The following is a 25255-nucleotide window of genomic DNA, read 5'->3' as shown; positions in this document are numbered from 1 at the left end:
TGGTCCCTGCTATTTAAGGGGACTAGCACACTAACTGTTGGTTCTTACTCATATCACAAAGTGCATTTCCACACCCATATTCTCCTTGACGCCCTGCTCTCACCAAGCCACTGGGTATCTGACTGAAGGAGGAGACGTTGAAGAGGCTCTGGACAACACCCTGTTGGACACTTGCTCCCACCCAGAGGAAGAGGTTGAGCCCATTTTCCAACAAATATATATCCCCGTTGCTTAGACGCTCTTCAGATGCTCGAACAGCTGGTGGTTCAGTGGTACTCTCAATGGGAGACTTTGTCTAGGTAAAAGGAAAGGGGAAATGTTACTGAGGACCATGAAACATGTTTGTCCCTGCCCCATGCACACCAAATTTCAGAAAGATAAGTCCCTCAGTAACTCTGAAAATGACATCAGATAATGTATGTAAAAACAAATTCTTTAGTGTCAGACACAGATAATATTAATCCTTCCTCTTTCTATGATGCCCCTTTCTCAGTGCAAGGTCTCACACTCCAGCCCTCAGTTGTACCAACGGTAGGAGCCGAGGATAGAAGAAGACATTGGTCTCAGCCACGTCCATGGAGGTAACCAGCTGTCGGACATAGGCACGGTCATCAGTAGTGACTTCAGCTCCAGGCTGCAGGACATCACTCTTCAACACACAGTTCAGGTAAACTGGGAGTAGCTTCATGCACTCAGGAAGGATCAACTGAGGAGTGCGATCAAGATAAAGTCAGTGGTCACGAGAAATCCTTCTCAAATGTAAATATTCATCCCAACAACTCCTCCACCAACATGCTTGCCCCACCTGTCCTGCAGAGGAGGGGCTGGCACAGTTCTTTCTGTAACAGGCCAGGATCTGGGCACACTGAGTGATCAGAGTGTCACGAACACTCTTCACAGGGCTGTTCAGGACCCCCCGGTATGCTGGATGGGAAATGGAGATAGCAGTCACTGGTTAGCCACCCCATCACGTGTCTTCCCCCCACCACGCCTACCAGGAATGCTCAGTTGTTGACCGTCACCTTCCTCAGCCCCAGTCCCAGCCTGCCCTGCCTCTACCCTCACCAAACTTGGCCATGTAGTTGATGAGTGTGTCAGTCTCACAGTTCCGATACAGATCAGCTAGCTGGGTGCAGCAGTTCAGGGCCAGGTTGTGAATGCGGAGCCGTCGCTGCCCTGCACAGCTGGTGTAGAGCAGGGCACACTAGAGGAAGGGAGAAAGGGGGTGTTCACACCCCTCCCTCACCAAAGCCCTCTGAAAAACTGCCCCTTTGCTATATTATTAAACTAGAGGAAAGACATGAGCCATCCCTTCCCCAGACTCTTCTAGTCCTCTCTACCCACCCCTCACCCTCTTCTCTGCAGCCTATTCATATCCAGTGAAATGACTGCCTCCCCAGCCCCTGCCTCCCGCCTGCCACCTGCAGGAGGGCTCCACTCTCTTCATTGAGCCGATCATCATGCTTGAACTCCACAGTCACTGTCTTGTCCCCATCCAGCCCGGCAAGCTCCACGTCTGTTGTGTTGCTCATGTAGAAAGCCCCAAAGAAATCTATAGCACGGATACCTGAGGCCACATGGAAAGAGTCAGGGCTAAAGGTACAACAGGTGCCACTTGCCTCCCTCCCCGATTTATCCCCCCACCTGCTCTTCTCCAACCAGGACTGACCCGTACTCGTCCGGACCCGCATCACAGCATCAAAGCCAACAACCTTCTGTACATCCCGACGCAAGTCACTCAGGAACCGTTCCTGGTCATTCTCCACCTGCAGCCCCCCAGGCCCAGAGTCACATCACCGAGTACATAACCTCCTGCAGACAATCTCGCTGTACCCCCTCCACTCTACAAGGTGCTGAACTATAATAACAATAACAATGAAGATGATAATGATCGCTCTTAAGCACTGCTAGGTACCACATCAAGTACATGTAATTACTTAATTCTGATGACAAATACTAATGAATAAGTATTAAAATTCCATTTTACAGATGAAGAAACAAAGAGACGATAGTCATTTCCCCGGGGTCATGTAGCTAGTAAGTGGTAGGGCCAGAATATCAACCAAGGACTGATTCTAAACCCCATGCTCCTAACTGCTACACTCACGGCCCCCTTCTTTATACTGTGTGGTCTTTTCCTCTAACACTATTCCTGTTAATGAGTCAGCAACTAAAGAGCCACTCCATATATAGACAGACATTCCCAGTCCTGCTCCCATTTGCCACCCAGAGTCCCATGCCATACCTGAAAGCAAGTATATTTGTAGACAGAGCCACCAGTGAGCTGGGGTACAACAGAGAGTGTGGCCACATCCACATACTGGTTAGGGAAGAGGAAAAGGTCGACACAACAACCTTGGGCCACACAATCTTTGGCCAGGCTCTGATAGGCACCTGTCTGAGGCTGGAACAGAGTCTGGGGAGGAACAGAGGACAATGTTCAAATATCTGAGCTCCACCCTATGCTGTATATGTCGTGTGGGATATTCAAAGACATGTAAGACTTCAGATCTACCTCACAGGAGTTTGTTATAGTAGAACATTCTATTAAAAAAACCACAAAAATAACCAAGGGCTTTGGGACGAGCTGGGGTAGAGAGGTGGGTAGCGGTGGAGAAGGTCACGGATGTGACACGTGAAAAGGTAGAGCGTCTATTTCAGTCCCCCTGAAGAAAATTAAGAGTACTGTATTGCATTAGGAAGAGTCACCACCTTCCTCTCTAATGGAAAGTCCTCCCCCCACTCCCCCAACTCCCCACCTTCTCCTTGTCCGTGTTGATCAGCTTCCTGTCATCCCTGTTCTTCAGTTTCCCTGGGGCCTCTGCAATGGGCAGGGAGGTGTGGAACAGAAACAGCTTCCCTGCACACTCGGCAGCCTAGGAAAGAAGAGAGGACTATTTGTTCATTCTTTCCTTTATTCATCCATTATTCATTCATCCCCTCCCTTGTCATTTATTTAGTGCCAACTGTGTCAGACAGGTTCACTCATTGGACAGTCATCAATAACCGAAGAAACGGGTTGTATCCCAGAGGGCAAGATGGTCAGAGGAAAGTTAGGCAGAGGTTGCTGGGGATGCTAGCCTTACCTTTAGCGCCTCCATTCCAGCCTGGATAACTGGGGCAAATACTGTCTCTGTTTCTCTTGTGTCTGCAAACATTTCTGGAATCTGATCCAATAAGCTGAAGAGATAGGTGATGGGAGGCAATCAAAATTGCTATCCAAATTCCAGAGTCCTCAGTTCCCAGAAGATTCATCTGACCCTCAGACTGAAAACTCCTGAGGCACAGGCCCTGTCCTCTGCTTAGCCCTCTGCTCAACCCTCTGGCTTTCGGTGGTTGTACCCACCCGCCCCACTTCCCACAATCTGGCTCTTACCTGGTGATGACTGCCCGAGACTCCCTGACATTGACCAGGAAACCATCCAGCAGTGGCACAAACATGTCAGCCACATCAGATACAACCATCATCTGTGGCTGGGCCAGTGAGCTCTTCACATTGTAGAAGTGGAGCACCTTATTATAGGTGACAAAGCCAACGCGGATTGCTGACTCTTCTGCCCCGCCCTCCCTGTAGAAAGTGACACTGTTACCCAGACCCGCCACCTTCTTCACCACTCAGCTTCATGACATCAGGCTCCATCTGCTGAGTCCACCCACACACTACCACCACCCATCGCGTGCAAAGGAAGCACCTCAGCTCCCTAACTCTCACCTAGGCAGAAAGTCTAACAGTGACTTGAGCTCCTCACAGAGGAGCCTAACAAGTCCACTCCTGATGGCATTGTAGGAGACGTCAATCATGAAGATGAAGGCAGGAGGGCTGGGGAACTTATTGTTCTGCAAAGGAAGGAAAAGGGTGGGGGGAAGGGTATTGGTAAGTAGGCCAGGTAACTAGAAAGCAGTCAACATCAAAGGGGACAACAAAGGGGTGAGGGAAATGATCACAGCAATTCTTAGCTGTCTCATTGTCCTCCACCCACTGCTCCTCCCCATGCTACCTTCCCTCACCTTGCAGTAATCTACAGTGGCCAAGAATTCATAAGAGCCCAGGGATAGCTCAGGACGGTCATAAGCATCCACACGTTTGCCGGTATGATCCAGATGTTGAAAATACTGGGGGGGAACTGTGGGGAGTACGGCAGAGTGTTACTCAAAGGCCCACTCTCAATCTTAGTCTGGCCCTGGCTGAGCTCACTCTACTGCCCCACATCCCCATGTATGCCCTACGTCGCCAGTTCCTAGATAACGGACCCTCATCTATCTAACTAGAAAGAGCACTGAGGATACAATCAGATGTCCCCCAGTCCCAGCCATTGTGAACATACCATCGTTGATACAGCTGCAAAAGCAGCACTGGAAGCGCCTCCCTCCTTCAATGAACTGCATGAAAGGGCACATGTACGCTTTGCAGCGATTGCAGCGCAAAGGGCCAGATTCCCCATGGTCAACGACATACGGTAAAGCCTAAGGGGCAGAGGGGAGGGGCTCAGACATAGAGGGCTCAGACAGTGGGTTGAGACATGACAATAGATGAGGAACAACCTGGAAGAAGCCATGGCTCAGATACTTTGCCTGGGGAGGGAGTCCAGTGAAGAGGAATAAAAACAAATTATGTGCATACTGGTTACAGGCATATCCCTAAGAGTCTAAATTCCATAGCCTCCTCTCCCATTCCCCATCAGAATTCCGCTTCTTGAAGAAGAAAAGGGACTGTGAATTGACTCTACCAAGCCAGGGGCTGCCATGGGCATATGAGGAGAAAGCCAAAAATTACCTAGGATTCGTTTCCGGCCCTATCTTCAATCCTCTTCACTCTTGCCCCTAGGAATCTTGATTCCTGCTTCCTTCCCCAACCAAGTATCTATACTTGTCCTCCCCATCCCTGGGTTTCTATGACACCTACTGATGCCCCAGGCAGATGTCACCCTGCAGATAAGAGACCAGCAGCCAAGTGTCCAAGCATCCTCACTCAAACCCCAAAAGAGAAAAAAACACAGCAAGACAGAAGCAGGATGTTAAATGAGCCCTCTTGAGCTTCCAGTTATAGAGAAACACACCCTAAGTTTGATAAGCTAGGCATGAACATGAGGGTATCCTACCAAGGCTTGTCAGAGCAGCTGCCAAGTTCTCTTTTCATACTGATTCCAGGTACTGGGGTGACAGATCAGGGCCCAAGTGAGGTAAGAGATGGACTACTGAATCCTAATCTACCTTTTTTTCTTATATGCTGTCCGAATATCCCTAACCTACCTGGGATGATTGGACAGCATCTAAGAAAAAATAGAATGATGTGCTTCTAATCACCTAGAAATGACTATATTATGAGAAGCTCCTGGATCCAGTTGTCTCCTCAGGCCAGCTGTCTCCTCTTCTACAAGTTGGTCCTGCCTCTTTTCACATTGTTTCCTCTATGGACCCTGCTCTTTTCCAGCAATTTCTTGGGCTTTTGCTCTCAGCCCTACCACCCTCTTCAGGCATGGGCCCTGGGATAAAAAGCTATTGAAGATACTCTCCCCTCCCGCCCAACTAAGGCTTCTTCCATTGTGACTGCCAGAATCACAGCTAGGAAGAAATCGTATTCCCCCTCCCTCCCTTCCTTTCATTATACTCCAGTCCCTTCCCTGACTTACCTCTTCTGGGGGCAGCCTTGCCAGTGGCTTGATGACAGCTGCCAGGGGCACCTGAGCCTGCTTAGCCATGTCAGATGTGCAAGGGATATTATAGGATGTGCATCGGATGTATCGGGGACTTGCGTTCCCTGAAGGAAGAGGTAGAAAACCTGAGTCAGATCACAGAATCGCTCCAAACAACCAGCTCTCCAGTGCTGATCCACCCCCACCGCCCCCACAAATGCTAAAGCCAATGGTGGCTTTTTTCCCCTAGAGACCAATGAGGAGCTGGTCTCTGATTAAAGAATGACAAAAGCCTCATCTGAAAGCTGATAATCTTGGAGTAAAAGCCCCCAAGGGAGGAGTTAATGTCCTTCTCACCTTGGTCTTTCACCAGGAAGTTGGTGGTGACTAAGGGTGGCACCTGGCCCCGTACTCCAGTAACAAATGGCTCTGAACCCCGGTTATTCCTGTCATCCTCAATAACCTGAATCTGTAGGGAAAAGTGAAATGAGTAAGGTGACAGGAAAAAAAGGGAGTACCAGGTCCCAGAGAGCCAGAAGAGGCTTAAAGCTGCAGCATAGAAACTAATAATTGGCCAAGGAACACTTCATGCACCAGGCCTGTTCTCCTTTTGGAGATCATATAAAATGCTACAATCAGCAGCAAAATGCTGGACAAGTACCAGACCCCAAATCAATGGTGATCACCTTGTTATTCCCCCCACTCCAGAACAGTTCCAGCTCTAATCAGAAACTTTCAAACATGATCAGATTCCACTTCCCTCCCCCTTCAGGCCTACCCTTTACCCCCTCTCTCCAAGACACATTCTGAGTCAGAGCAGGAAAACAGACAACAGTAACCATGTAAAAATGAATCTACTTGGAATGACTCTATCTATACTCAATGAAAGTAGAAGGGACAGGGTGAGGAGAGGATTAAACAGCCAGAAATGATGAGGTAAGGTGAGGAAGCAGATGCTGCCTTATTTTCAGGTAAGCGTTAGTGTATAAATATGGGAGAAGAGGATAAGTACCCAATTGTTATAGCCCAATCCTCAGTCCCTATATTTTGACAACCCAGCACAGGAAAAAAAAAGATTTTGCAAAGGTGGTAATCAAATCTGTGTGCAGGCTGATGACCTTTGGTCAGTGACTTCAAGATGAGTTTGGCAAAATCAGAAAACGTACAGAGAATAAGACTCCATATCACATAGCAAAAGGAGTTGAAGCTTAGAAATATATGAGAGTCAAATAGACTCTCCAGATGAGAAAGTGGCCCACACTTTCCCAAACCAGTAGTCCCTTCCCCTGTAAGAAACACCAGTATCCCAAACCTGTACACTTATAGCCACCTACCCAAATGTTTCTCCACAACAAGCTATAGACAAATCAAACCCAATGGGGTAGGATCTACCACTCACCTTTGTCCTGTTCCATCAAATGTCACATGCGGGCTCCTGAAAGAGCCAGCAGGACTAACACCCAAGCTTAACATGCCACCTGACCCCCCACGTAGAGCCTGCCCTTCTACCACCCCATACTTAAGGCACTGCGAACAGCTTGCTACTTCTTCATTACATGGTGACTTGAGGCATGCACATCCTTCTAGTTTATACAAGTGAGGTCTAGAAGGACTAAGGAAAAAGGATGGAGAAGGATGGACATGGTGGATGAGGTAAAGATGAGGTCGCAGGCATGCATGGGTGGCACTAACACAGGGATGACACGCACACACACACCCACCCCCTGCACTTACTGGACTAGGAATGGCATCAGGGTCTATTCTGTGCCTGGTTTTCTGCTGAGGAGGCAGCTCATTGAGTTGCTTTTAGTGTTTTAATAATAAAGGCAGCAAGGGAATACAGGGAGGGAGACAAAAGAACAAGAAGCAGATGTTACTTCTCTCAACCCTGATGACTTAGACATGAACAGCTAGAGCCCAGCTCATACTGCTGAAGTCAGGCTCCCTCTAGATCAGAAATTCCGAGTCTTTCTGGCCCAACACAAGGCTTTAACAGCTCAGTCTATCATGTAGAAAAATAAGGAGAGGGGCATATAGAGGCAAGCAGGGGTTATACAGGGAAGGGCTGAATGGGAGAATCTTAAGGAAGAAGAGGTTCCCTCCAAAAGGCCAAACCTCCCATCTAAGGACTACTCTTATGCTGAAAGAAGCCTCCCCTCACATCCAACCAGACTCCTTCTCCAAGGATGGAGGAAGGAGGGGCTGCTTAATCCTTTCAGGTCCCCTTTAGCCAGTAAGGTCCCTCACCCTGCTAGTTCCCCAAGGGAAGAGGGAAGAGAACAGAATGAAATATGACAATGGCTAAGCATGGTGAGGTAACTGACATAGCAAATGTTGCAGACAGCACTATAAAGTGGCCCTCACTTGGGAGGACAGTCCCAGCCTCTCCTCCGAGTATGATAAGGAAGGCCTGAAGATTCTGATGGCTCTAAGGGTGAGATTCACCCTCTTCCCGGGAGAAGCAGCTTCCCCAAACTGCCCTTATAAACTGTAAATCACTTTTCCCATCCACACAGCAGGAGCCTAGCAAACAAAAGTATGAAAGGTTTCCTCCTAAACCACTGTCCTAGTAGGTGCAAAGAGAGACCAGTGAGGCTTTCTTTCTCTTAACACCTAACACCAGAGAGTTCCTATCAGCTCTACCCATTAAGAAGACTGCAGTCTTACTAGATCTAAGAGGACAGACCTGGATGCAGCCACTACTCCACAGAAGGGCAGAGGTTACCATGCTATGTCCAAAAGTTGACAGAATGCAGCACTCAACCCAGAGCTCTACTGACCCTTGGTTGGCTTCCCTTCCTTTCCTGCCCAGCTATGGAGTAAAAGTGCCCCCAAGAGACTTCTGGAGCCTCAAGTTCCAGTTCAAAGAGTCAAAAATTACATCTAGGTTCTACACCTACAGGATGAATGAAAAGGGAAAATAATCAGAAGATGCTAGACAAGTATCTCATCTGGGTTGATTCACTTATTTGTCAGCCACAAACTCCTTCCCTGGGACCACATAAGTATCTACTTACAGGGCTCGGGATGGCATCCGGATCCAGGCGCTTAGGAGGCAGTGGTTGAGGAGGCCCAGGCTGACTGCCAAAAGTAGGTGCTGCTTGGTAGGGACTTCCATAATTGGGCTGAGGGCCCCGGGCTGGGCCAAAGGAACCTGGATGAGGACACAAGGTTGATGAACTCAAAATCCCCTCCCTATCTCTTCTTAAGGCCTCGGGGAACTGACCATATTCTACAAATGTAGAATCATGAGGCAGAGTAGTGACCATTCAGAGAAAGACTACATTATCTGAACTATGAGAATCAAGAATGTCTTGTAAACCCTACATCCTAGTAACAATACCCTGAAGCTGTCCATCTAGTTCACCACTTAGCAAGCAGTACTACAAGCAAACAAACACCTGAACAGCTTCAGCCTTTGGCTCCTAGACCGACCTCGGGCAAAACTCACCGTTTTGTTGCAGCTGATAGCCTGGCTGCTGCGAGGAGTGCATAGGTGGTGGTGGTCCTGGGAGCCCACTCATCTGGGTGCCAGGGTGCAGGGCTTGAGGAGGAGGCGAGGACACATGGTTGGGCTGGCTCACTGGGGGTCCCCCAAAACCCTGTCCAGGCAGGGGTGGACCAGTCATCGAAGGCATCCGAGGAACCCCTGAAGCTGGGGGTGTGAAGCTGGAGGCCTGTGGAGGGGCAGATCGCTGGGGAGGCTGGGCCCCAGAATGACCCTGGGCCTGAGCATAGGAGCCATACAGACCAGAGTTGGGGAAACTTCCTGAGGCTGAGGCCAACGACGTTGGTGGGCCTAAGAAGTAGAAGAGGCAGAGTTAGAACCCCAGTCATTGTGCCTTCTTGTTCAGTAAATCACTTCCCTTTCCACGTAAGAGGGGCAGGAATGACTGTCCCATCTGCTAGGGCTCAGAGGCACAGGAAATAAAAAGGATTGCAGTATACCCCCACAGCCTGATACTTCTAAAAAAAGGGGAACAGTAATATTCCTGTGGTCACAGCTACTTACCATAGCCCAGGCCCGAAGGGGGAGGGGCTGGTGCCACAGCCCCACTGATCTGCATTCCAGCCAGCTGGGCGGTCACCTGGGAACTTGTCGGGGGAGGACCATAGGACACAGTTGGCTGGCTAACCACAGGGGCCAATGGGGCTGACCCAAATGGCTGAGACCCAGGGAGCCTGTGAAGAGAAGGAAGGCAGGAATGACTAGTGAACTGGGACACCCTTCAAAGTTGTCAGGAACTTGACCTCATACAGGAAGCTATATTGTTTTACAGTATCTTACTCTCATCCTGGGCTCTTTTACAGCTTCATAGTTTTGTATATGTGTGGATAAATTACATTCCTGATCATCTATACTATGATTGTTCATGTCACATCTTGTTTTCCATTAGGTTCACTCCACAAATATATGCCAAGCACCCTCACATCAAATATTATTTACTCTGCTGCTTAGATTATCACCTCCTCTGTCCTAATCCTCTGTTGACAAATCACCTCAGTTTTGTAATCAGAAGCCCTGAAGGAGTTGAAAAAGAAGGTACACAGTAGCATTAACACAACAGGCACTCACACAAATGCGGTACGATTGTTTAACTTTTAAACTAAAGTATTTATTACTTTATCCTGAGAAAGATGTCAGAAAAATCTGTAAGATCAGAAGAGTAAGTCAGCTGAGTTTGGCATTCTGTACTAATCAGAAAGATGATGATGCCAACTCCACCAGGAAAGAACTAGAGAAACAGGACACAAACCATGTAGCCTTCTAGCTGGACCTATCTAGCAAAGAAAGCCTCCTTACTTGGATAGCTATGTTGGACAGTCCCATTATATCAGATTGCACATCAAAATATAAATTCAAAATCATTCCAATATCATTGCCTACCAACTAGCAACTACACTGGTGTTTTACAGTGACAATGCTGCAGAAACCTACAACATAGATTATACACAACAAGCTCCTTCTGGGAATTCAAGAATGAATCAAATTCTTCACAAAAGTAGTTTGTTACATTAAAATTCTGATTTATCCTTCCCATTTATTTTGTCTCTACTGAATAAGTGGTACTTTATTATATTTGGTCAGCTTCTATTAGTCCTGCAATTTAACACTTTTCATTCATTCAACTCGTATTTCCTGAGTGTTCTGCTAGTGAACCTTCCCTCCCTAAGCTCTTTGTTGTGCTCTGCAGTTTTCGTCTTCCACAGCACCGTACTGTTAGCCCCATGGCAGGTGTTCATAGATCCTTGTCAGAATAATTATATTCCATGGTCCTACTCCATTAATATGGATAATACTATCAATTAGGGTTACTCTTTCACATGCCCTAATAACAATAAATCACTATTTGTATATGTATCTGTATATAGCTTTACAACGTATAAAGCATCTCTAAGTCCTTTAATGGAATCCTCATAGCAAAATGATGAGGGAGACAGAGCAGATAAAAAACTGAGACACTAAGCGTATAAGTGTCAGACCAAGCTAGAACTAAAGCCCAGACCTGATTCTTAGTCCAATGTACTTGACTTTTAAATTGTGAAATATAACACGCATAGAAAAAGTCACATAAAACATGTATGTACTGTTAAATAATTATAATAAAAACACCCATGTAACCAAAACCAAATCAAGAAATACAATCCACTAGCATCCAAAAGCCCTGGTGCCTCTCCTCCATCACAGCCCTCTTCCTTCTCCCAGACTTGATTACTTTCCTGACTTCCTAAGAATCATTCCCTTGTCTTCAAAACAATATTGTTCAGTTTTGTCGGTTTTTTAAACTTTTGTAAACATAGTCTTTGAGTTTTGCTTCTTGTGTTCAACCATATGTTTATGAAATTCATCTATGCTGTTGAACATAGCATTCCGTTTAATTTAGTTATTCCACTAAATAAACTTGCTGCTATTTACTTAAACATTTGAATGTAAATGGATATTTAGGTTTTTTTCTGATTTTGGGATATTACAATATTGCTATGAACACACATACATTTGATTTGTTTATATATACATGAGTTTTTCTAAGGCATATTATCTATGAATGAAATTACTGGGTTATAGGGTATGCATATCTTCAATGTTAACAGATAATTTCAAATTATTTTCCCAGAGTAGTAGTACTAATTTTCATTTGACCACCAGTGCATAAGAGTTCCTATTCCTCCATATCCTCAGTAACATTTAATATTGTCAGACTTTGTGATTTTGCTAATCTTATGGATACATGGTAGAATCCTGTTGTGGTTTTTAATTTGTATTTTTTTCATTACTTATGAGGTTGAACAGCTTTCCCCCCCCCACAGTTATAATTGACATACAATATTTTATTGGTTTTAGGTGTACAATATAGTGATTGGACATTTATATACTTTATGAAGTGATCACCCCGCTAAGTCTACACCATATGACACCTTATTACAATATTATCAACTATATTCCCTATGCTGTATTTTACATCCCTGTGACTATTTTTATAACTGGCAACTTGTACTTCTTAATCCCTTTCACCTTTTTCACCCATCCTCCCAACACCCCATCTCCCATCTGGTGACCATCAATGAACAGCTTTTTAGTATGTTCTTTGGCCATTCGTATGTCTTCTTTTGTAAAATACCTATTCTGGTTATTGTCCATTAGTTTTTCAACTGGATTGACTTTTTCTTATTGATTAAGGAGTTCATTATATACTCTGTGTATTTTATGTGTTGATGTCTATTTTATGTGTAAATATATTTTTCCGTTCTGGAACTGTCTTTCCAATGTACTTTCCATTCAGTGTCTCCCTCTCTGATCATTCCATTCCCATCAGCACAAAAACAAACAAAGCAATCCCTATCAAAATACTAAAGACTTCTCTCACAGAACTAGAACAAATAATCCTAAAATTTATATGGAACCATAAAAAACCCCAAACAGCCATGGCAATCCTAAGAAATGAGAACAAAGTGGGAGGTATCATGCTACCGGATACCAAATCATACTATAAGGCCATAATAATTAAAACAGCAAGCTAATGGCATAAAAACAGACAGAGATCAATGGCACAGAATAGAGAGTCCAGAAATAAATGCATCCCTATATGGTCATTTAATCTATGACAATGGAAACAAGAATTTACATTGGGGTAAAGACAGTCTATTCAATAAATGGCGCTCAGAGAACTGGACACATACATGCAAAAAAATGAAACTGGAACACCTTCTTACACCATATACAAGAATAAACTCAAAATGGATTAAAGACTTAAATGTAAGACCCGAAACCATAAAACTCCTAGAAGAAAATACAGGAAGTAAACACAGACATTACCCTTAATAATATTTTTACTGATATATCTCCTCAAGCAAGGAAACAAAAAGAAAAAATAAACAAATGGGACTACATCAAAATAAAATGCTTTTTCACAGCAAAGGAAACCATCAACAAAACAAAAAGACATCCTACTGAAATTGGAGAGATATTTGCCAATGATACATCTAATAAGGGGTTAATATCCAAAATTTATTTAAAAAACTCATACAACTCAACACCAAAAAAACAAACAACCCGGGCCGGCCCAGTGGCTCAGGCGGTTGGAGTTCTGTGCTCCCAACTCCAAAGGCTGCCGGTTCGATTCCCACATGGGCCAGTGGGCTCTCAACCACAAGGTTGTCGGTTCGACTCCCGCAAGAGATGGTGGGCTGCGCCCCCTGCAACTAGCAAAGGCAACTGGACCTGGAGCTGAGCTGCGCCCTCCACAGCTAAGATCAAAAGGACAACATCTTGACTGGAAAAAAGTCCTGGAAGTACACACTGTTCCCCCATAAAGTCATGTTCCCTTTCCCCAATAAAAACAAACAAACAAAAAAACAACCCAATTAAAAAACGGGCAGAGGACTTCACAGACATCTCCAAAAAGGCCATACAGATGCCCAATAGACATGAAAAAATGCTCAATGTCACTAGTCGTCAGAGAAATGCAAATAAAAACCACAATGAGATACCACCTCACTCCTGTCAGAATAGCCATCATCACTATATCAACAAACAAGTGTTGACGAGGATGTGGAGAAAAGGGAACCTCCTTGCACTGTTGGTGGGACTGCAAATTGGTGCAGCCACTATGGAAAACAGTATGGAAGTTCCTCAAAAAAATTAAAAATAGAACTACCTTATGACCCAGCAATTCCATTACTGGGTATTTATCCAAAGAAATCCAAAACACAAATCTGAAACAATATATGAACCCCTATGTTTACCACAGTGCTATTCACAATAGCCAACATATGGAAACAACCAAAATGCCGATCAATAGATGATTGGATAAAGAAATTGTGGTACATTTATACACTGGAGTATTACTCTGCCATAAAAAAGAATGAAATCTTACCATTTGCAACAACATGGATGGACCTAGAAGATATTTTGCTAAGTGAAATAAGTCAGACTGAGAAAGGCAAATACCATATGATCTCACTTACATGTGGAATCTAAAGAACAGAATAAACAAACAAAACAAATAGATTCATAGATACAGAGAACAAACTGATGGTTGCTAGATGGGAAGGGGTCGGGGGATGAGTGATAAAGGTGAAGGGATTAGGAAGTACAAATTTGTAGTCACAAAATAGTCACAGGGATGTGTAATACAGTATGGGGAATATAATCAATAATGTTGTAAAGACTATGTAGGGTGTCAGATGGGTACTAGACTTATTGGGGGAATCACTTCATAAATGATATAAATGCCTAACCACTGAAACTAATATAAAATAATATTGAATGTCAACTATAGTTCATATATATATACACACACACACACATATATATGGTCACAGGATGTAAAGTCCAGCATAAGGAGTATAGTCAAGGATACTGTAGTAGCTACATGCAGTGTCTGATGGGTAGTAGACTTGTTGGGGTTATTGCTTTGTGAGGGGTGTAAATGTCTAATCATTATGTTGCTTTGTACACCTGAAACTAACAAAATTAAATTTTTTTTAAAAAACTTACTACCAGTCAAAAAAACAACAACAAGTAACCAACTATGGTGGAAACCACCCAAATGTCCATCAGCGGATAAATGGATAAACAAAACGTGATATTATATCCATACAATGAAATATTACTTCACCATAAAAAGGAAAGAAGTACTGATACATGCTACAATATAAACATTGAAAACATGATAAATGGGGCAGTCAGTTACAAAATATCACAGTATATGATTCCTCTCATATGAAAGTCCAGAACAGGGAAATCTAGAGAGACAGAAAGTAGATTAGTGGTTGCTTAGCATTGGAGGACTGGGGGACTGAAGGAACAGCTATATAGGGGTAGCTATTTAGCTAAAGGATACAGTGTTTCTTCTTAAGGTGATAAAATGTTCTAAAATTGACTGTGGTGACGGTTGCACATATCCATGAATACACTAATACCACTGAACTATACACTTTAAATTCACATGGTATGTGAATTATATCTCAATGAAGTTTTTTTTTTTTAAATCCAATGAAATAAAATTGCTAGAAATCCTCACATCCCCCTTAAGCTTTTGCTCTGCTTTTTAGCCAGAAGAATCAGTCTTACAGAAGAATAGTCTATACTTTGTTTCTGTCTTAATTACTATTTCACTCTTTAAAGCTCCTTCTGTCAGAGTTCATTTTCCTTTTTTTTCCTTAGTCTATCCCTTAGTAGTTTTCTCAACCAAGGTCTAACCATGGTAAACTCTCAGTCTTTTTCTGAAAATGTCTCATTTGCCTTCTCTCTTCAGTAGGTACATAATTCTACATTGACAATTACATTCCCTTAGTGCTTTCAAGGTACTATTGTACTATCTGCTCTCCTCTAATAGTTTCTCTTTATTCTAATCAATATTATTTTTCCTCTGAGAATTTTCTTCCTTCCTTCCTGGCTTCTTTCTTTCCTTCCTTCCCTCCTCTTTTAAGCAGGGTGCAGCTCACAGTGGCCCAAGAGGGGATCAAACCAGCAACTTCGGTGCCATCAGCACCACGCTCTAACCAACTGAGCCAAACAGCCACCCTCCTCTGAGAATCTCTTACTGACTGGGTTGAGAGTGGATGGTCGTTTCACAGTTGCTTCTGGAAGGTATTCCAATGATATTGCTACCCAAGATCAAAAATTTTTTTTTAAACTTTGAGATACAATTTTCATATCAAATTCACTCCTTTTAAGTGTACAAGTCAACAACTTTTAGTAAATTTATAGAGTTGTGCAAACATCACCAGAATCTAACTTTAGAATAATTTCATCCCTCAAAAAAGGTCCCTCACATTCATTTGCAGTCCCAAGACCTTTTTTTTCCTTATTTATCCACAGCCAGCCTGAGAGAAACAGGATTTCTTTTTTTTTTTTTTTTTTTTTTCCAGGACTTTATTGGGGAACAGTGTGTACTTCCAGGCCTTTTTTCCAAGTCAAGTTGTTGTCCTTTCAATCTTAGTTGTGGAGGGTGCTGTTCAGCTTCAAGTTGTTGTTCTTTCAGTCTTAGTTGTGGAGGGCACAGCTCAATTCCAGGTCCAGTTGCCGTTGCTAGTTGCAGTGGGCACAGCCCACCATCCCTTGCGGGAGTCGAGGAATTGAACTGGCAAACTTGTGGATGAGAGGACATGCTCCAAACAACTGAGCTCAGCGGCAGCTCAGCTCAAGGTGCCATGTTCAATTTTAGTTGCAGGGGGCGCTGCCCACCATCCCTTGTGGGAGTCGAGGCGTTGAACCGGCAACCTTGTGGTTGAGAGCCCACTGGCCCATGTGGGAATCGAACCGGCAGCCTTTGGAGTTAGGAGCATGGAGCTCTAACCGCCTGAGCCACAGGGCCGGCCCAGAAACAGGATTTCTTAATATCTCCCTCTGCCAGTGTAGATTTTTTTTTCTAGTTGATCCGTTCACTGAAGGTGCAGCCCAAACCCAAACTTTATAAACAAGGCCTCTATTCCAAACCTCAGCTCAGAAAAGCCCAAAGGGTCATCCCCCACCCCCAGTACCTGCTTAAATTTAAGTCCCCAGATTCTCAAGATGATACTCCCCACCCTCTCCACAGGCAGCCGCAGTGTCAGCTTACCACTCTCAGTTTCAGTTCCCACTTGGGCTCTAGCACTTGAGGATTTCACTTTCTTTCTTTTAAGCTTGATTATGCACTTGACAAAAATTGTTTTATTTCTATTTCCTCTCTCCTTTTTAGATGCTTGTAGCAAAAGGGTTTTCAGGTTGTATTACTCTACTACTCCACTACCCAGCTAAAACTCTTTGACCCACTCCAACTAAACAGCTGTCTTCATTTCTCCACTTAAACTACATTTGTCAATGATGCCAAACCTTGCCAAACCCAATGGTCAATTCTCAGTCTGCATCTTACCTTTCAGCAGCAAATGACAGCTGATGACTCCTGCCTTCCTGAAATTCTTTCTTCATCTGGTTTCAGGATGCCACACTCTCCTGGCTAATCTCCAACCTCACTACTGCTCTTTCTCATTGTGTTTTGGTGGCTCCTACTCTGACTTCCTTTTAAATATTGGTAAGCTGCAAGGTGCAGTCTTCAAGTCTATTCTTTATTCTCAACACTCACTTTCTAAGTGATTTCATCTAATCCCATGGCTTTAAATAATATCTCTATACTGAACACCCTCAAATTTGTATTTCCAGTCCTGACATCATTCCACAGCTACAGATTTGTATATACATCTGCCCACTCAACATCTCTACTTGGTAGCTAGTAGTTTTTTATTTTTTTATTTCTATATATTTCAAAACCTACTCTGCCATCTTCACTGTTAAGTCTCCCCACTAGCAGTTTTCTTAAACCTGTAACATACAAAATAAAGCCCTCCGTTTCACCCCCAAAATCTGCTCTTTCTCAAGTATTTCTCACCTTAGTAAATTGCACCCAGTTTCTTAAGCCAACAAGTTAAGAGGTATCCAGAATTACTCTTTCTGTCAACTCACATCCAATCCTATTGACTCTACTTCAAAATGTACCCCAAACCTGACTATTTATCACACCTCTATCACTACTATCCTAAACCAAACCAAGATCATTTCCTACCTGAACTACTGCAATAATCTAACAGGACTTCCTACTTTTACTCTTGAATCCAGCAAAGTGACCTCTTTTTTAAAATATTAAAAAAAAAATTATTAGAGAATGGGGAGAGCATATGCAAAAATTTTTTTCAAGTAGTATTTTTAGTAATCACATTTGTAACAAGTGTTAGTGTTGTTGTACTAACAACACTATTGTGTATAATAAGGAATAAAATAAATGACAAATTGTGGCTTATTCCAATATTCTAATTCTATCATCCCCATAGCCTTAAGAATCAAGATTCTTGGCGTGGAAAAAAAGAGATACAGATATAATATAGAGGCTCTGCAGCCTTGAATTTGAAGTACAAATTTAAATGAATGAGGTATTTTATTTTTAATATATGTAGCTATGTATTTCTTAGCTATGTGCACAGAAAAGGCCTAGAAAGTGTCCAATTAGGTAGCAGTGAACATCCCTAGTCCTCAGATTACAGTAAAAAAATATCATTTCTCACCAACAAAATAAAGGTTTTCTTGGGAAAAAATGGCCAATTCCTGGTCGGGGGTATAAAATGGATAAGCCAAGCCTGGTACATCTTATCATACCTAAAGAATACTAGGCCATGTCAGAAGGACTCAGGAGTCAATGGTGAGGCTCCCACTGGGCAAAGATGGACATTCTCAATTTCAATAATGATGAAAATTATGGTGGATTGAAACCCATCAAATATGTTTAAAACTATGACTCATACTGATACTAAAAAGAATTGGTCACCTTCAGAAGGTAACAGAGGACCAATTCATTCCCTTGTGAACTAGTAAATAAAAGTAAAGAATCAAACATTTTTTCTACATGAATTGCACAATTGGTAACCAAATAACAGGTGAATGAATGAAAAAGGAAAAAATTAATTAGAGTATCACCATTTTATAAACCCAACAAATTAATATACATATATATTAAGCATCAACAACTGCTAACATCACAAAAACAGAAAAAATAAGACAATATGTGCCTCTTATAGTCTTGCCGCACACTACCCAAAGGGATTAGGCATGAATCTGGCTGCCAATTTGAAGGAAATACAGAGGAAAGAGAAACATATTGAACTGTAACATGAATATGCAACCAGGAGAATTGAGATTGTGGGAAACTATTCAGGTCAATTAGCTTGGGTTCTTCAATGATAAATAGTAAGAAAAAGAAAGATAGAGAGGGAATCTGTAGACTTAAAAGGCACATCAAGTTGGTTTTTTAATAGGCAAAACTAAACTGCGGTGTCTAGGGATGTATCTTTAAGTGTAAACTATTTTTAAAAACACAAGAAAATGGTTACTATAATAGTTAGGATAATGGTTATTATGGGGGGAGGGAGAGAGTTATCACTAAATTGGAGCACATGGAAGGGGCTCTTGGGGTGCGTGGCAGAGTTCTATTTCTTGATATGGGTTGTAGTTATAAGGGGGTTAACTTATAATAATTTACTAAGCCATACATTTGTATGATTTTTGTATGTGTTTTATATTACATTGAAAATATCCATCGCATAAACAAACAAATAAGTGGGAACATTACTCCCCAACTTAAAACTCCCCCCAATGGATTCTCACTGCAACTAAAATCAAATTTATACTTCTTACTATGGCTTACAAAGCACTGCATGGTGGCACCTGCCTATGTTTCTACCTTATCGTCTCCACTCCTCACTCTGCTAGCCCCTCTGGTCTTGCTCTTCCTCACATCCACCAAATTAATTTCTCCATCAGGAACCTTTGCACTTGTGTGCTCTATCTAAGACACTCTTCTCCCAGACCTCGGAATAGCTCCCTTTATCATTTCACTGTTCAAAATATCACTTCAGAGAGGCTTTTCTTGACCAATGTATTTAAAACAGCTCCCTACCGCCTCACCATTCTCTACATCCTTACTCTGTTTTCTTTTTCTTTTATTAGTTTCAGGTGTACAAAACAATGTAATAGACAATTACACCCCTCACCAAGTGATTACCCCCCGCCCCCAATTTACTACCCCTCTGACATCGTATATAGCTGTTACAATTCCATTGATTCTATTCCCTATGCTGTACTCCACATCCCATGACTACATACATATAATATTATAGTTGACATTCAATATTATTCAGCTTCAGGTGTATAAAGCAGTGGTCAGGCATCTACATCGTCCATGAAGTGGCCTCCCTAATAAGACAAGTGTCCATCTGACACCCTACAAAATCTTTACATTATTGATTATATTCCCCAAACTGTCTTTCATTTCCCGGTGGCAATCTTGTGGTTACTGATTATGCTTTCGAATCCCTTCACCTTCTCCCTCATCCCCAACCCCCTCCTAAATAGCAACCCTCAGTTTTTCCTCTATATCTCTGAGCCTATTTTTGTTTGATTTGCTCATTTATTCTGTTCTTTAGATTCCACATATAAGTGAGATCATATGGTATTTGTCTTTCTCTGACTTATTTTACTTGGCATAATGTTCTCTAGGTCCATCCATGTTCTATTTCTTGTCTATTTGCCTATTTGTTATTTCCTGTGTACTCCACTAGATAGTAAGCACCATGGGGGCAGAGACTTGGTCTGTTTGCTTACTGTTTCATCTACAACTTCTAGAATAGTGTCTGACACATAATAGTACAAAATAAATATTCTTTGAGTGGGTGAATGAATGAATGAATTCACTATACTGCTTCTCAGAGTATTCCAACACAAAGGGTTAAGGAGAGTCTCTTAGACTCTTTCCCCAGGCTTACAGTCAATGCTAAAAATGTACATTCTGGACACCCAATAAAAATGTCAGAAAGCGACTCTTCCATTACCACACACCCTACCCACAGTTATACTTTCTTCTTTGTTTACCAAAAAGACAAACAACATTCTAACACTGCCCTCCTGTAATGGGCTTTCATTCAAAGACAGGAGTTTATTAGATCATGTACCACCAAAGTTTTTATCATTTATGTGGTTTTCCTTTGAATATCATTTCTTTTCATAACCGGTCACACCCACACTTAACCAATAAGTCCTACTAAGTGCCTGACCCAGAGGAAAGAGGGAAGTCAGAGAAGACGAATAATCCTGAAGTCCCTTCTTCCTGTTTCTCCCTTAAGGTAGGCTCAGTAGGATTGAAATAATTATTGAAAATATGTGTCTAGTCAAGAAAACAAACAAACAAAAAGAAAAACCACCTCAAATTCACAGAAAGAGAAAGAACCCAGGTACTAAGATAGGTCAATAAACCACAGAGTGGACATTAGTAGCACCTATATCCTGGAATAATGAAAACAAAGTACAAAAAGGTGGGGGGAAGAGGAAAAGGGATCTAAGAGGAAGGCAGGGGGAAAAAAAAGGAAAGGAAACGGGCCCTTATACATTCCTAATCATTCCAGTTTCATCAGACCAATTTTAGGTTTCCAAATACATACCTCTGCATCTGAACAGTAGAGCTAGGCCCGTTCTGTACATCTCCTTGGCCAAACTGGCCATATGCACCCTGGCCACAAGGGGCCTGTGCTATTGAGGCTGGAGGTGCCCCAGAAGAAGATGGGGCTCTTGACACACCTGAGGGTAAAGGACAGAAACTCAGTGATTGGGAAATGATTTTCTCCTCCATCCTTAGCAAGCAATGCAAAGCAAGGATCAACAGGCTCAGACCTTCACTGGCCCATTACCACAACTTTGTAATGAAAAGGACAGCATCGGCACGCAAGGCTAGCTACACAGATTCTGAACACTGTTGCCCACCAGAGAGCCTCCACTCTCCTAGGGAGGGATATTACAAGTGAAGCTGTAGCCAGAGCCACCATAATGTAGGGGCTTCCTATGATCACCATACACTCTCACTCAGTCCAGGAGAGTCTGACGTTCTTACCCCTAGACAAAAAGTCATTTCTTTTAAGGAAAAGATCCTACTCCAGAAACTAGAAACTTAGAGCATATATGAAAAAGGTGGCACAGAAGATGAAAAAGGTGGGCACCTCTTGGGGAGACTATTCTGCCAACCTCCTCTTCATATATTCTACTTATCCTAAACATTTTCTTTTCATCCACTTCTAAGTTTTAACTCTCCCAATAGCACATGGCCCAGAAAAATGTTTCCACAGGTTGGAGACTTTGTTTTTGTCCAACAGTTCAGTCAGGAGAGTTGGCCTGCCCTTCCATTACTGCTTCCACCTGTCTTCACAAAAGCTGGACGCCATCCTTTCCACTCATCAGCACTGCCATGAAAGCTACTTCTACCACCCCCAATCGTCCTGTCTGAATATTACCCCCAACCATCCTTCCCACATGAAATTCACAAAGAAAGCAATTAGTTACTTGACACATTACTTTGGAAATGTTGCTGACCCCTGTTCAAACATTTGCTTTTCTTTTGTTCTGCCCTTAGTAGAGATTAGATATTACAGAACCTATCCACAGAGACATGATTAATCTGAACCTGCTCACTAGTCATCACAGAACCAGATATGTTTTCCTCTCAATAACAAAGCTTCCTCGAGGCAACCAACGCCAAACTCCACCTTGATAAGCCAGGACTTGACAGATCAGAGGTGGACTCTGTCCAGCCAAAGTCCTAACCCAGAGTAAGCCTCTTCCAGAGACCTGAGACCTAATCTTATCACTTCATTAATTTTTTCCAAGTAATAATTAAAATGGTAATAATGGTAATATTTCATTTCCCATTTCTCAACTATGCCCCCTTGGTGCCTTCTTTTCCCATATCTCTTTATGGAATTTACTCTCCTGAAAAGTATACAGCATTTGGCATATCCCAAGTCCTCAGCTAGCCTAACTAAAGATCTACAGCTAACAATTTTCTAAAAGGTCCTTATGGATAGATAATCTGTAGAATACCAGCTGCTCTTCTTGAAAAAGTAATGTAAAAGCCAAACACTAATTTTAAGGCAGCACCAGATTAATCTTCTCTTATTGCCCTGATATTACAGAGCCTCTAAGAAGAGGAGGAAACTCAAACAAAGTGCTTATATCAACAGAAAGATATGAGAGGCACCAAAAATCAGGCACACAAACACCACCCTTTTCATCCATGAACTAGCTCCCCATGCCCCGAGTCATTTATAGATAGAACTGTTAGTCTAATGAGAGGCACTATCAATATACTTGAGAAACAAGTAATTTCAGGAAGACTTTAGGTCAATAGGAAATATTCAATTCTGGTCACAGGCTCTGGAGGAGCTATGACCACAACCTTTCCATTCATCTGTGAATAATGCAGCAAGGTGAGGCTGCACAGGGTGACACCCACAGGAAATGAAGTGCCATTGAACATGGAAGATGTGCTCCTGCTAGAGGTATTAAGGCGAAAACACAGTCACCTTATATAAAAACAGGGAGGGGCAGGCTGCCCACAGGGCTCTCAGTGACCAAGAGCCAGATTCATGTTCCTCAATCCAGGTCCCCCAGCTCTCTAGGAAACTTAGGTAGGGCAATACAACCCAATCCAAAGACTACTGATTCCCCTCCTTAGCTCCTTAGCAAACTTGGAAACATACCTGAGGGAGGTGGTTGCTGATAGCCTGGCCCATTGTAGGCTCCATAGGGGGTGGCAGGAGCTGTGGACCCTGGTTGCCCACCATAGCTGGATTGATGATACCCTGGGTAGACGGGCTGGGGCTGCCCAAATGGCGGCACAGGTGGAGCTGACTGGTTGACGTTCATTATGACAGCATCCCCAACTTGGTCTCACCTATTAGATGAGAGAGAAGAAAAGAAATTAGTCAAAATCAACTTTCTAAAAAGAGAGCAACTATTCAGGGTAGGAAGAACAGATAAAAAAAAGGATTGACCTTATCAGGTAGTGATCAGCCTAATCATTCCCACACTACCACAGGATCTTTGTAATTTTCTGCCCCAGCCAGTAGCCAGATTACCTCCTCAAAGTAAGGATTTTGTTACAGAACCCCATGCTTTGTTACTGCCAAGAGGGTATAAATTTCAATTTCAGATAGGCCCACTGGAATGGAACAGTAGCCTCCACTCCCCAGTGGTATGATTTCTAGTGTCTAGACACACAAGGAGTCCTGCCACTGATGAACTACTGTGATATTGCAGGTAAATGAAACAATGTTCCCACTTTCCATTCATTCACTCTAGCATCCATTCATTCAACAAACACTGAATACCCTCTAGTGTGCTAGTCATTTTTAATCACACAGGCTACATGTCTAAAACACAGCAGATAAATTCCCTCCCCCTCAAAAGACAAAGTTTAGAATAACTGATTAGAGAAATAACAGTCTTTGACTAAACTGCAATAATCCAAATGCTACTCCATCTCCAGTCTTCCCACCAAAAGAGTGTATGGACCTTAGAACTGAAGCATTAAAATCATTAAATGTACAGGACACCTAAACTCTAGCAAGGTACCAGACTAGAACTGAATGCAAGCCAGGCATAAAAAACTTCTCACAATAACCTTGGGAAACTGTTCAAGGATCAGCAGCAAAGTTAGATTTCATGGAAAACAGATCATTCACCTTATCCATCAAGCAGAGGGACTATGAGGATTCCAAATCCCAATGCATTCTTCCAACTCTCCTGTTTCTGTTCTCCTTATATACTGAATCTAGGCCACCACCAAAATTGTCACAATCTTGCCCAGCAACAGAGGAATTAGAGGGCCTTTCCTGGGTCCTTCCAAGAACAGGATTACATGCTCACGTCTACTGTAAACAGCCTTATCATTCCAACTATCCTATAGACAGAAGAGGCCCAGGAAGCAGGAGATCTCACAGCTGCTGCAGTGGAACAATGGGCCTCTCCTAGCAAAGGAAGGGTCATCTTGACTATATAAAAGCTGAGCTGCTGCTGGACTAGAACTCTTTAGACTCAAAGCCATCTCAGACATTGCTCTTCCAAATCCTAAACCTTACAGAGGTCACAACACTAAGCTTAATAGATGTTCCCCTCCCGTTCATCTTCCTAAAGTCAGTATGGGGGTGGGAGGGAGAGGAAAAGAGCTTCTTCTCCAGGAAATAATTCCCTCAAACACACACAAGAGTTTGGTGTAGGCTCAAGTTTCCATTCCATTCTGTGTGGACAGTCGAGGGTGACAACCCAGTGGGCGGGGCATGCTTCCTAGAACTCTGGAAGTAGTCGAGCTGTGGAAGCTGGGAGCGCTGGGGATCGAGACTGAGAAGGCAAGCCAGCTTCTTGGGCCACGATGAGACAGAGGGCTGATCCATTAAGCACAGAGATCGAGCGTCTTGCGCCCTACAGCAGGCTCGGGGCAGGAAGCGGGAGCCGGAATTTGGGCCGGGAGCAGAAGGGAGGGTAGGGTCTAAGACTGATCTTGGATTGTGGATGCTTGAGGTGAGGGTCTCTCACCGGGTCCCGCCCCCGGGCCCCTCCCTTCCTTCACAGATTGAACCCCGATCTGGCTAGTGATACCCCTATCTCGCCTCGTCTTTCCTACCCACCAACCTCCCGATGCCACTCCTCACCCGGCTCCAGATCCAGGTTCGACTTCGTTCCTAACGTCAAGGCTCCCAGGCTCAACTTCCGGTTCCGAGGGGGCTGGCGCGTCGCCCCCGGAAGTTCCACCCCCACGCTCCAGGGCTGG

General features: G+C 43.4%; 1 protein-coding gene and 1 long non-coding RNA gene across 4 annotated transcripts in view; one reads left to right on the top strand and one right to left on the bottom strand.

Annotated features, from left to right (window-relative positions):
* Positions 1–1799, top strand: part of LOC109454821 (uncharacterized) — a 3987-nt gene extending 2188 nt beyond the window's left edge. Inside the window, exons 2-3 of the long non-coding RNA XR_002138526.2 lie at positions 494–667; positions 1663–1799. This is a non-coding gene — a long non-coding RNA (uncharacterized LOC109454821). The remainder of the gene's footprint in view (positions 1–493; positions 668–1662) is intronic.
* Positions 1–25255, bottom strand: part of SEC24C (SEC24 homolog C, COPII coat complex component) — a 26872-nt gene extending 1617 nt beyond the window's left edge. Inside the window, exons 1-22 of one of the 3 annotated variants that reach the window (XM_019745805.2) lie at positions 25137–25255; positions 23187–23380; positions 21099–21234; positions 9646–9815; positions 9085–9432; positions 8651–8787; positions 7368–7436; positions 5991–6102; positions 5631–5758; positions 4326–4464; positions 4009–4124; positions 3713–3837; positions 3377–3568; positions 3087–3180; positions 2760–2876; positions 2246–2416; positions 1670–1766; positions 1422–1567; positions 1066–1204; positions 806–924; positions 527–706; positions 104–295 (exon numbers count right to left, since the gene is read on the bottom strand). In XM_019745805.2, coding sequence (XP_019601364.2) covers positions 104–295; positions 527–706; positions 806–924; positions 1066–1204; positions 1422–1567; positions 1670–1766; positions 2246–2416; positions 2760–2876; positions 3087–3180; positions 3377–3568; positions 3713–3837; positions 4009–4124; positions 4326–4464; positions 5631–5758; positions 5991–6102; positions 7368–7436; positions 8651–8787; positions 9085–9432; positions 9646–9815; positions 21099–21234; positions 23187–23352 — 3093 coding nt within the window. In that variant the 5' untranslated portion in view covers positions 23353–23380; positions 25137–25255. Of the gene's footprint in view, positions 1–103; positions 296–526; positions 707–805; positions 925–1065; positions 1205–1421; positions 1767–2245; positions 2417–2759; positions 2877–3086; positions 3181–3376; positions 3569–3712; positions 3838–4008; positions 4125–4325; positions 4465–5630; positions 5759–5990; positions 6103–7367; positions 7437–8650; positions 8788–9084; positions 9433–9645; positions 9816–21098; positions 21235–23186; positions 23381–25136 lie in introns of all 3 variants that reach the window. The other 2 variants (XM_019745807.2, XM_074339592.1) reach the window with 2 other exon arrangements.

Source organism: Rhinolophus sinicus, linkage group LG07, assembly GCF_036562045.2.
Source record: "Rhinolophus sinicus isolate RSC01 linkage group LG07, ASM3656204v1, whole genome shotgun sequence".
Taxonomy (NCBI): Eukaryota; Metazoa; Chordata; class Mammalia; order Chiroptera; family Rhinolophidae; genus Rhinolophus; species Rhinolophus sinicus.
Note: the sequence above shows the minus strand (reverse complement) of the source record. Positions and strands in the feature narration are given on the sequence as shown.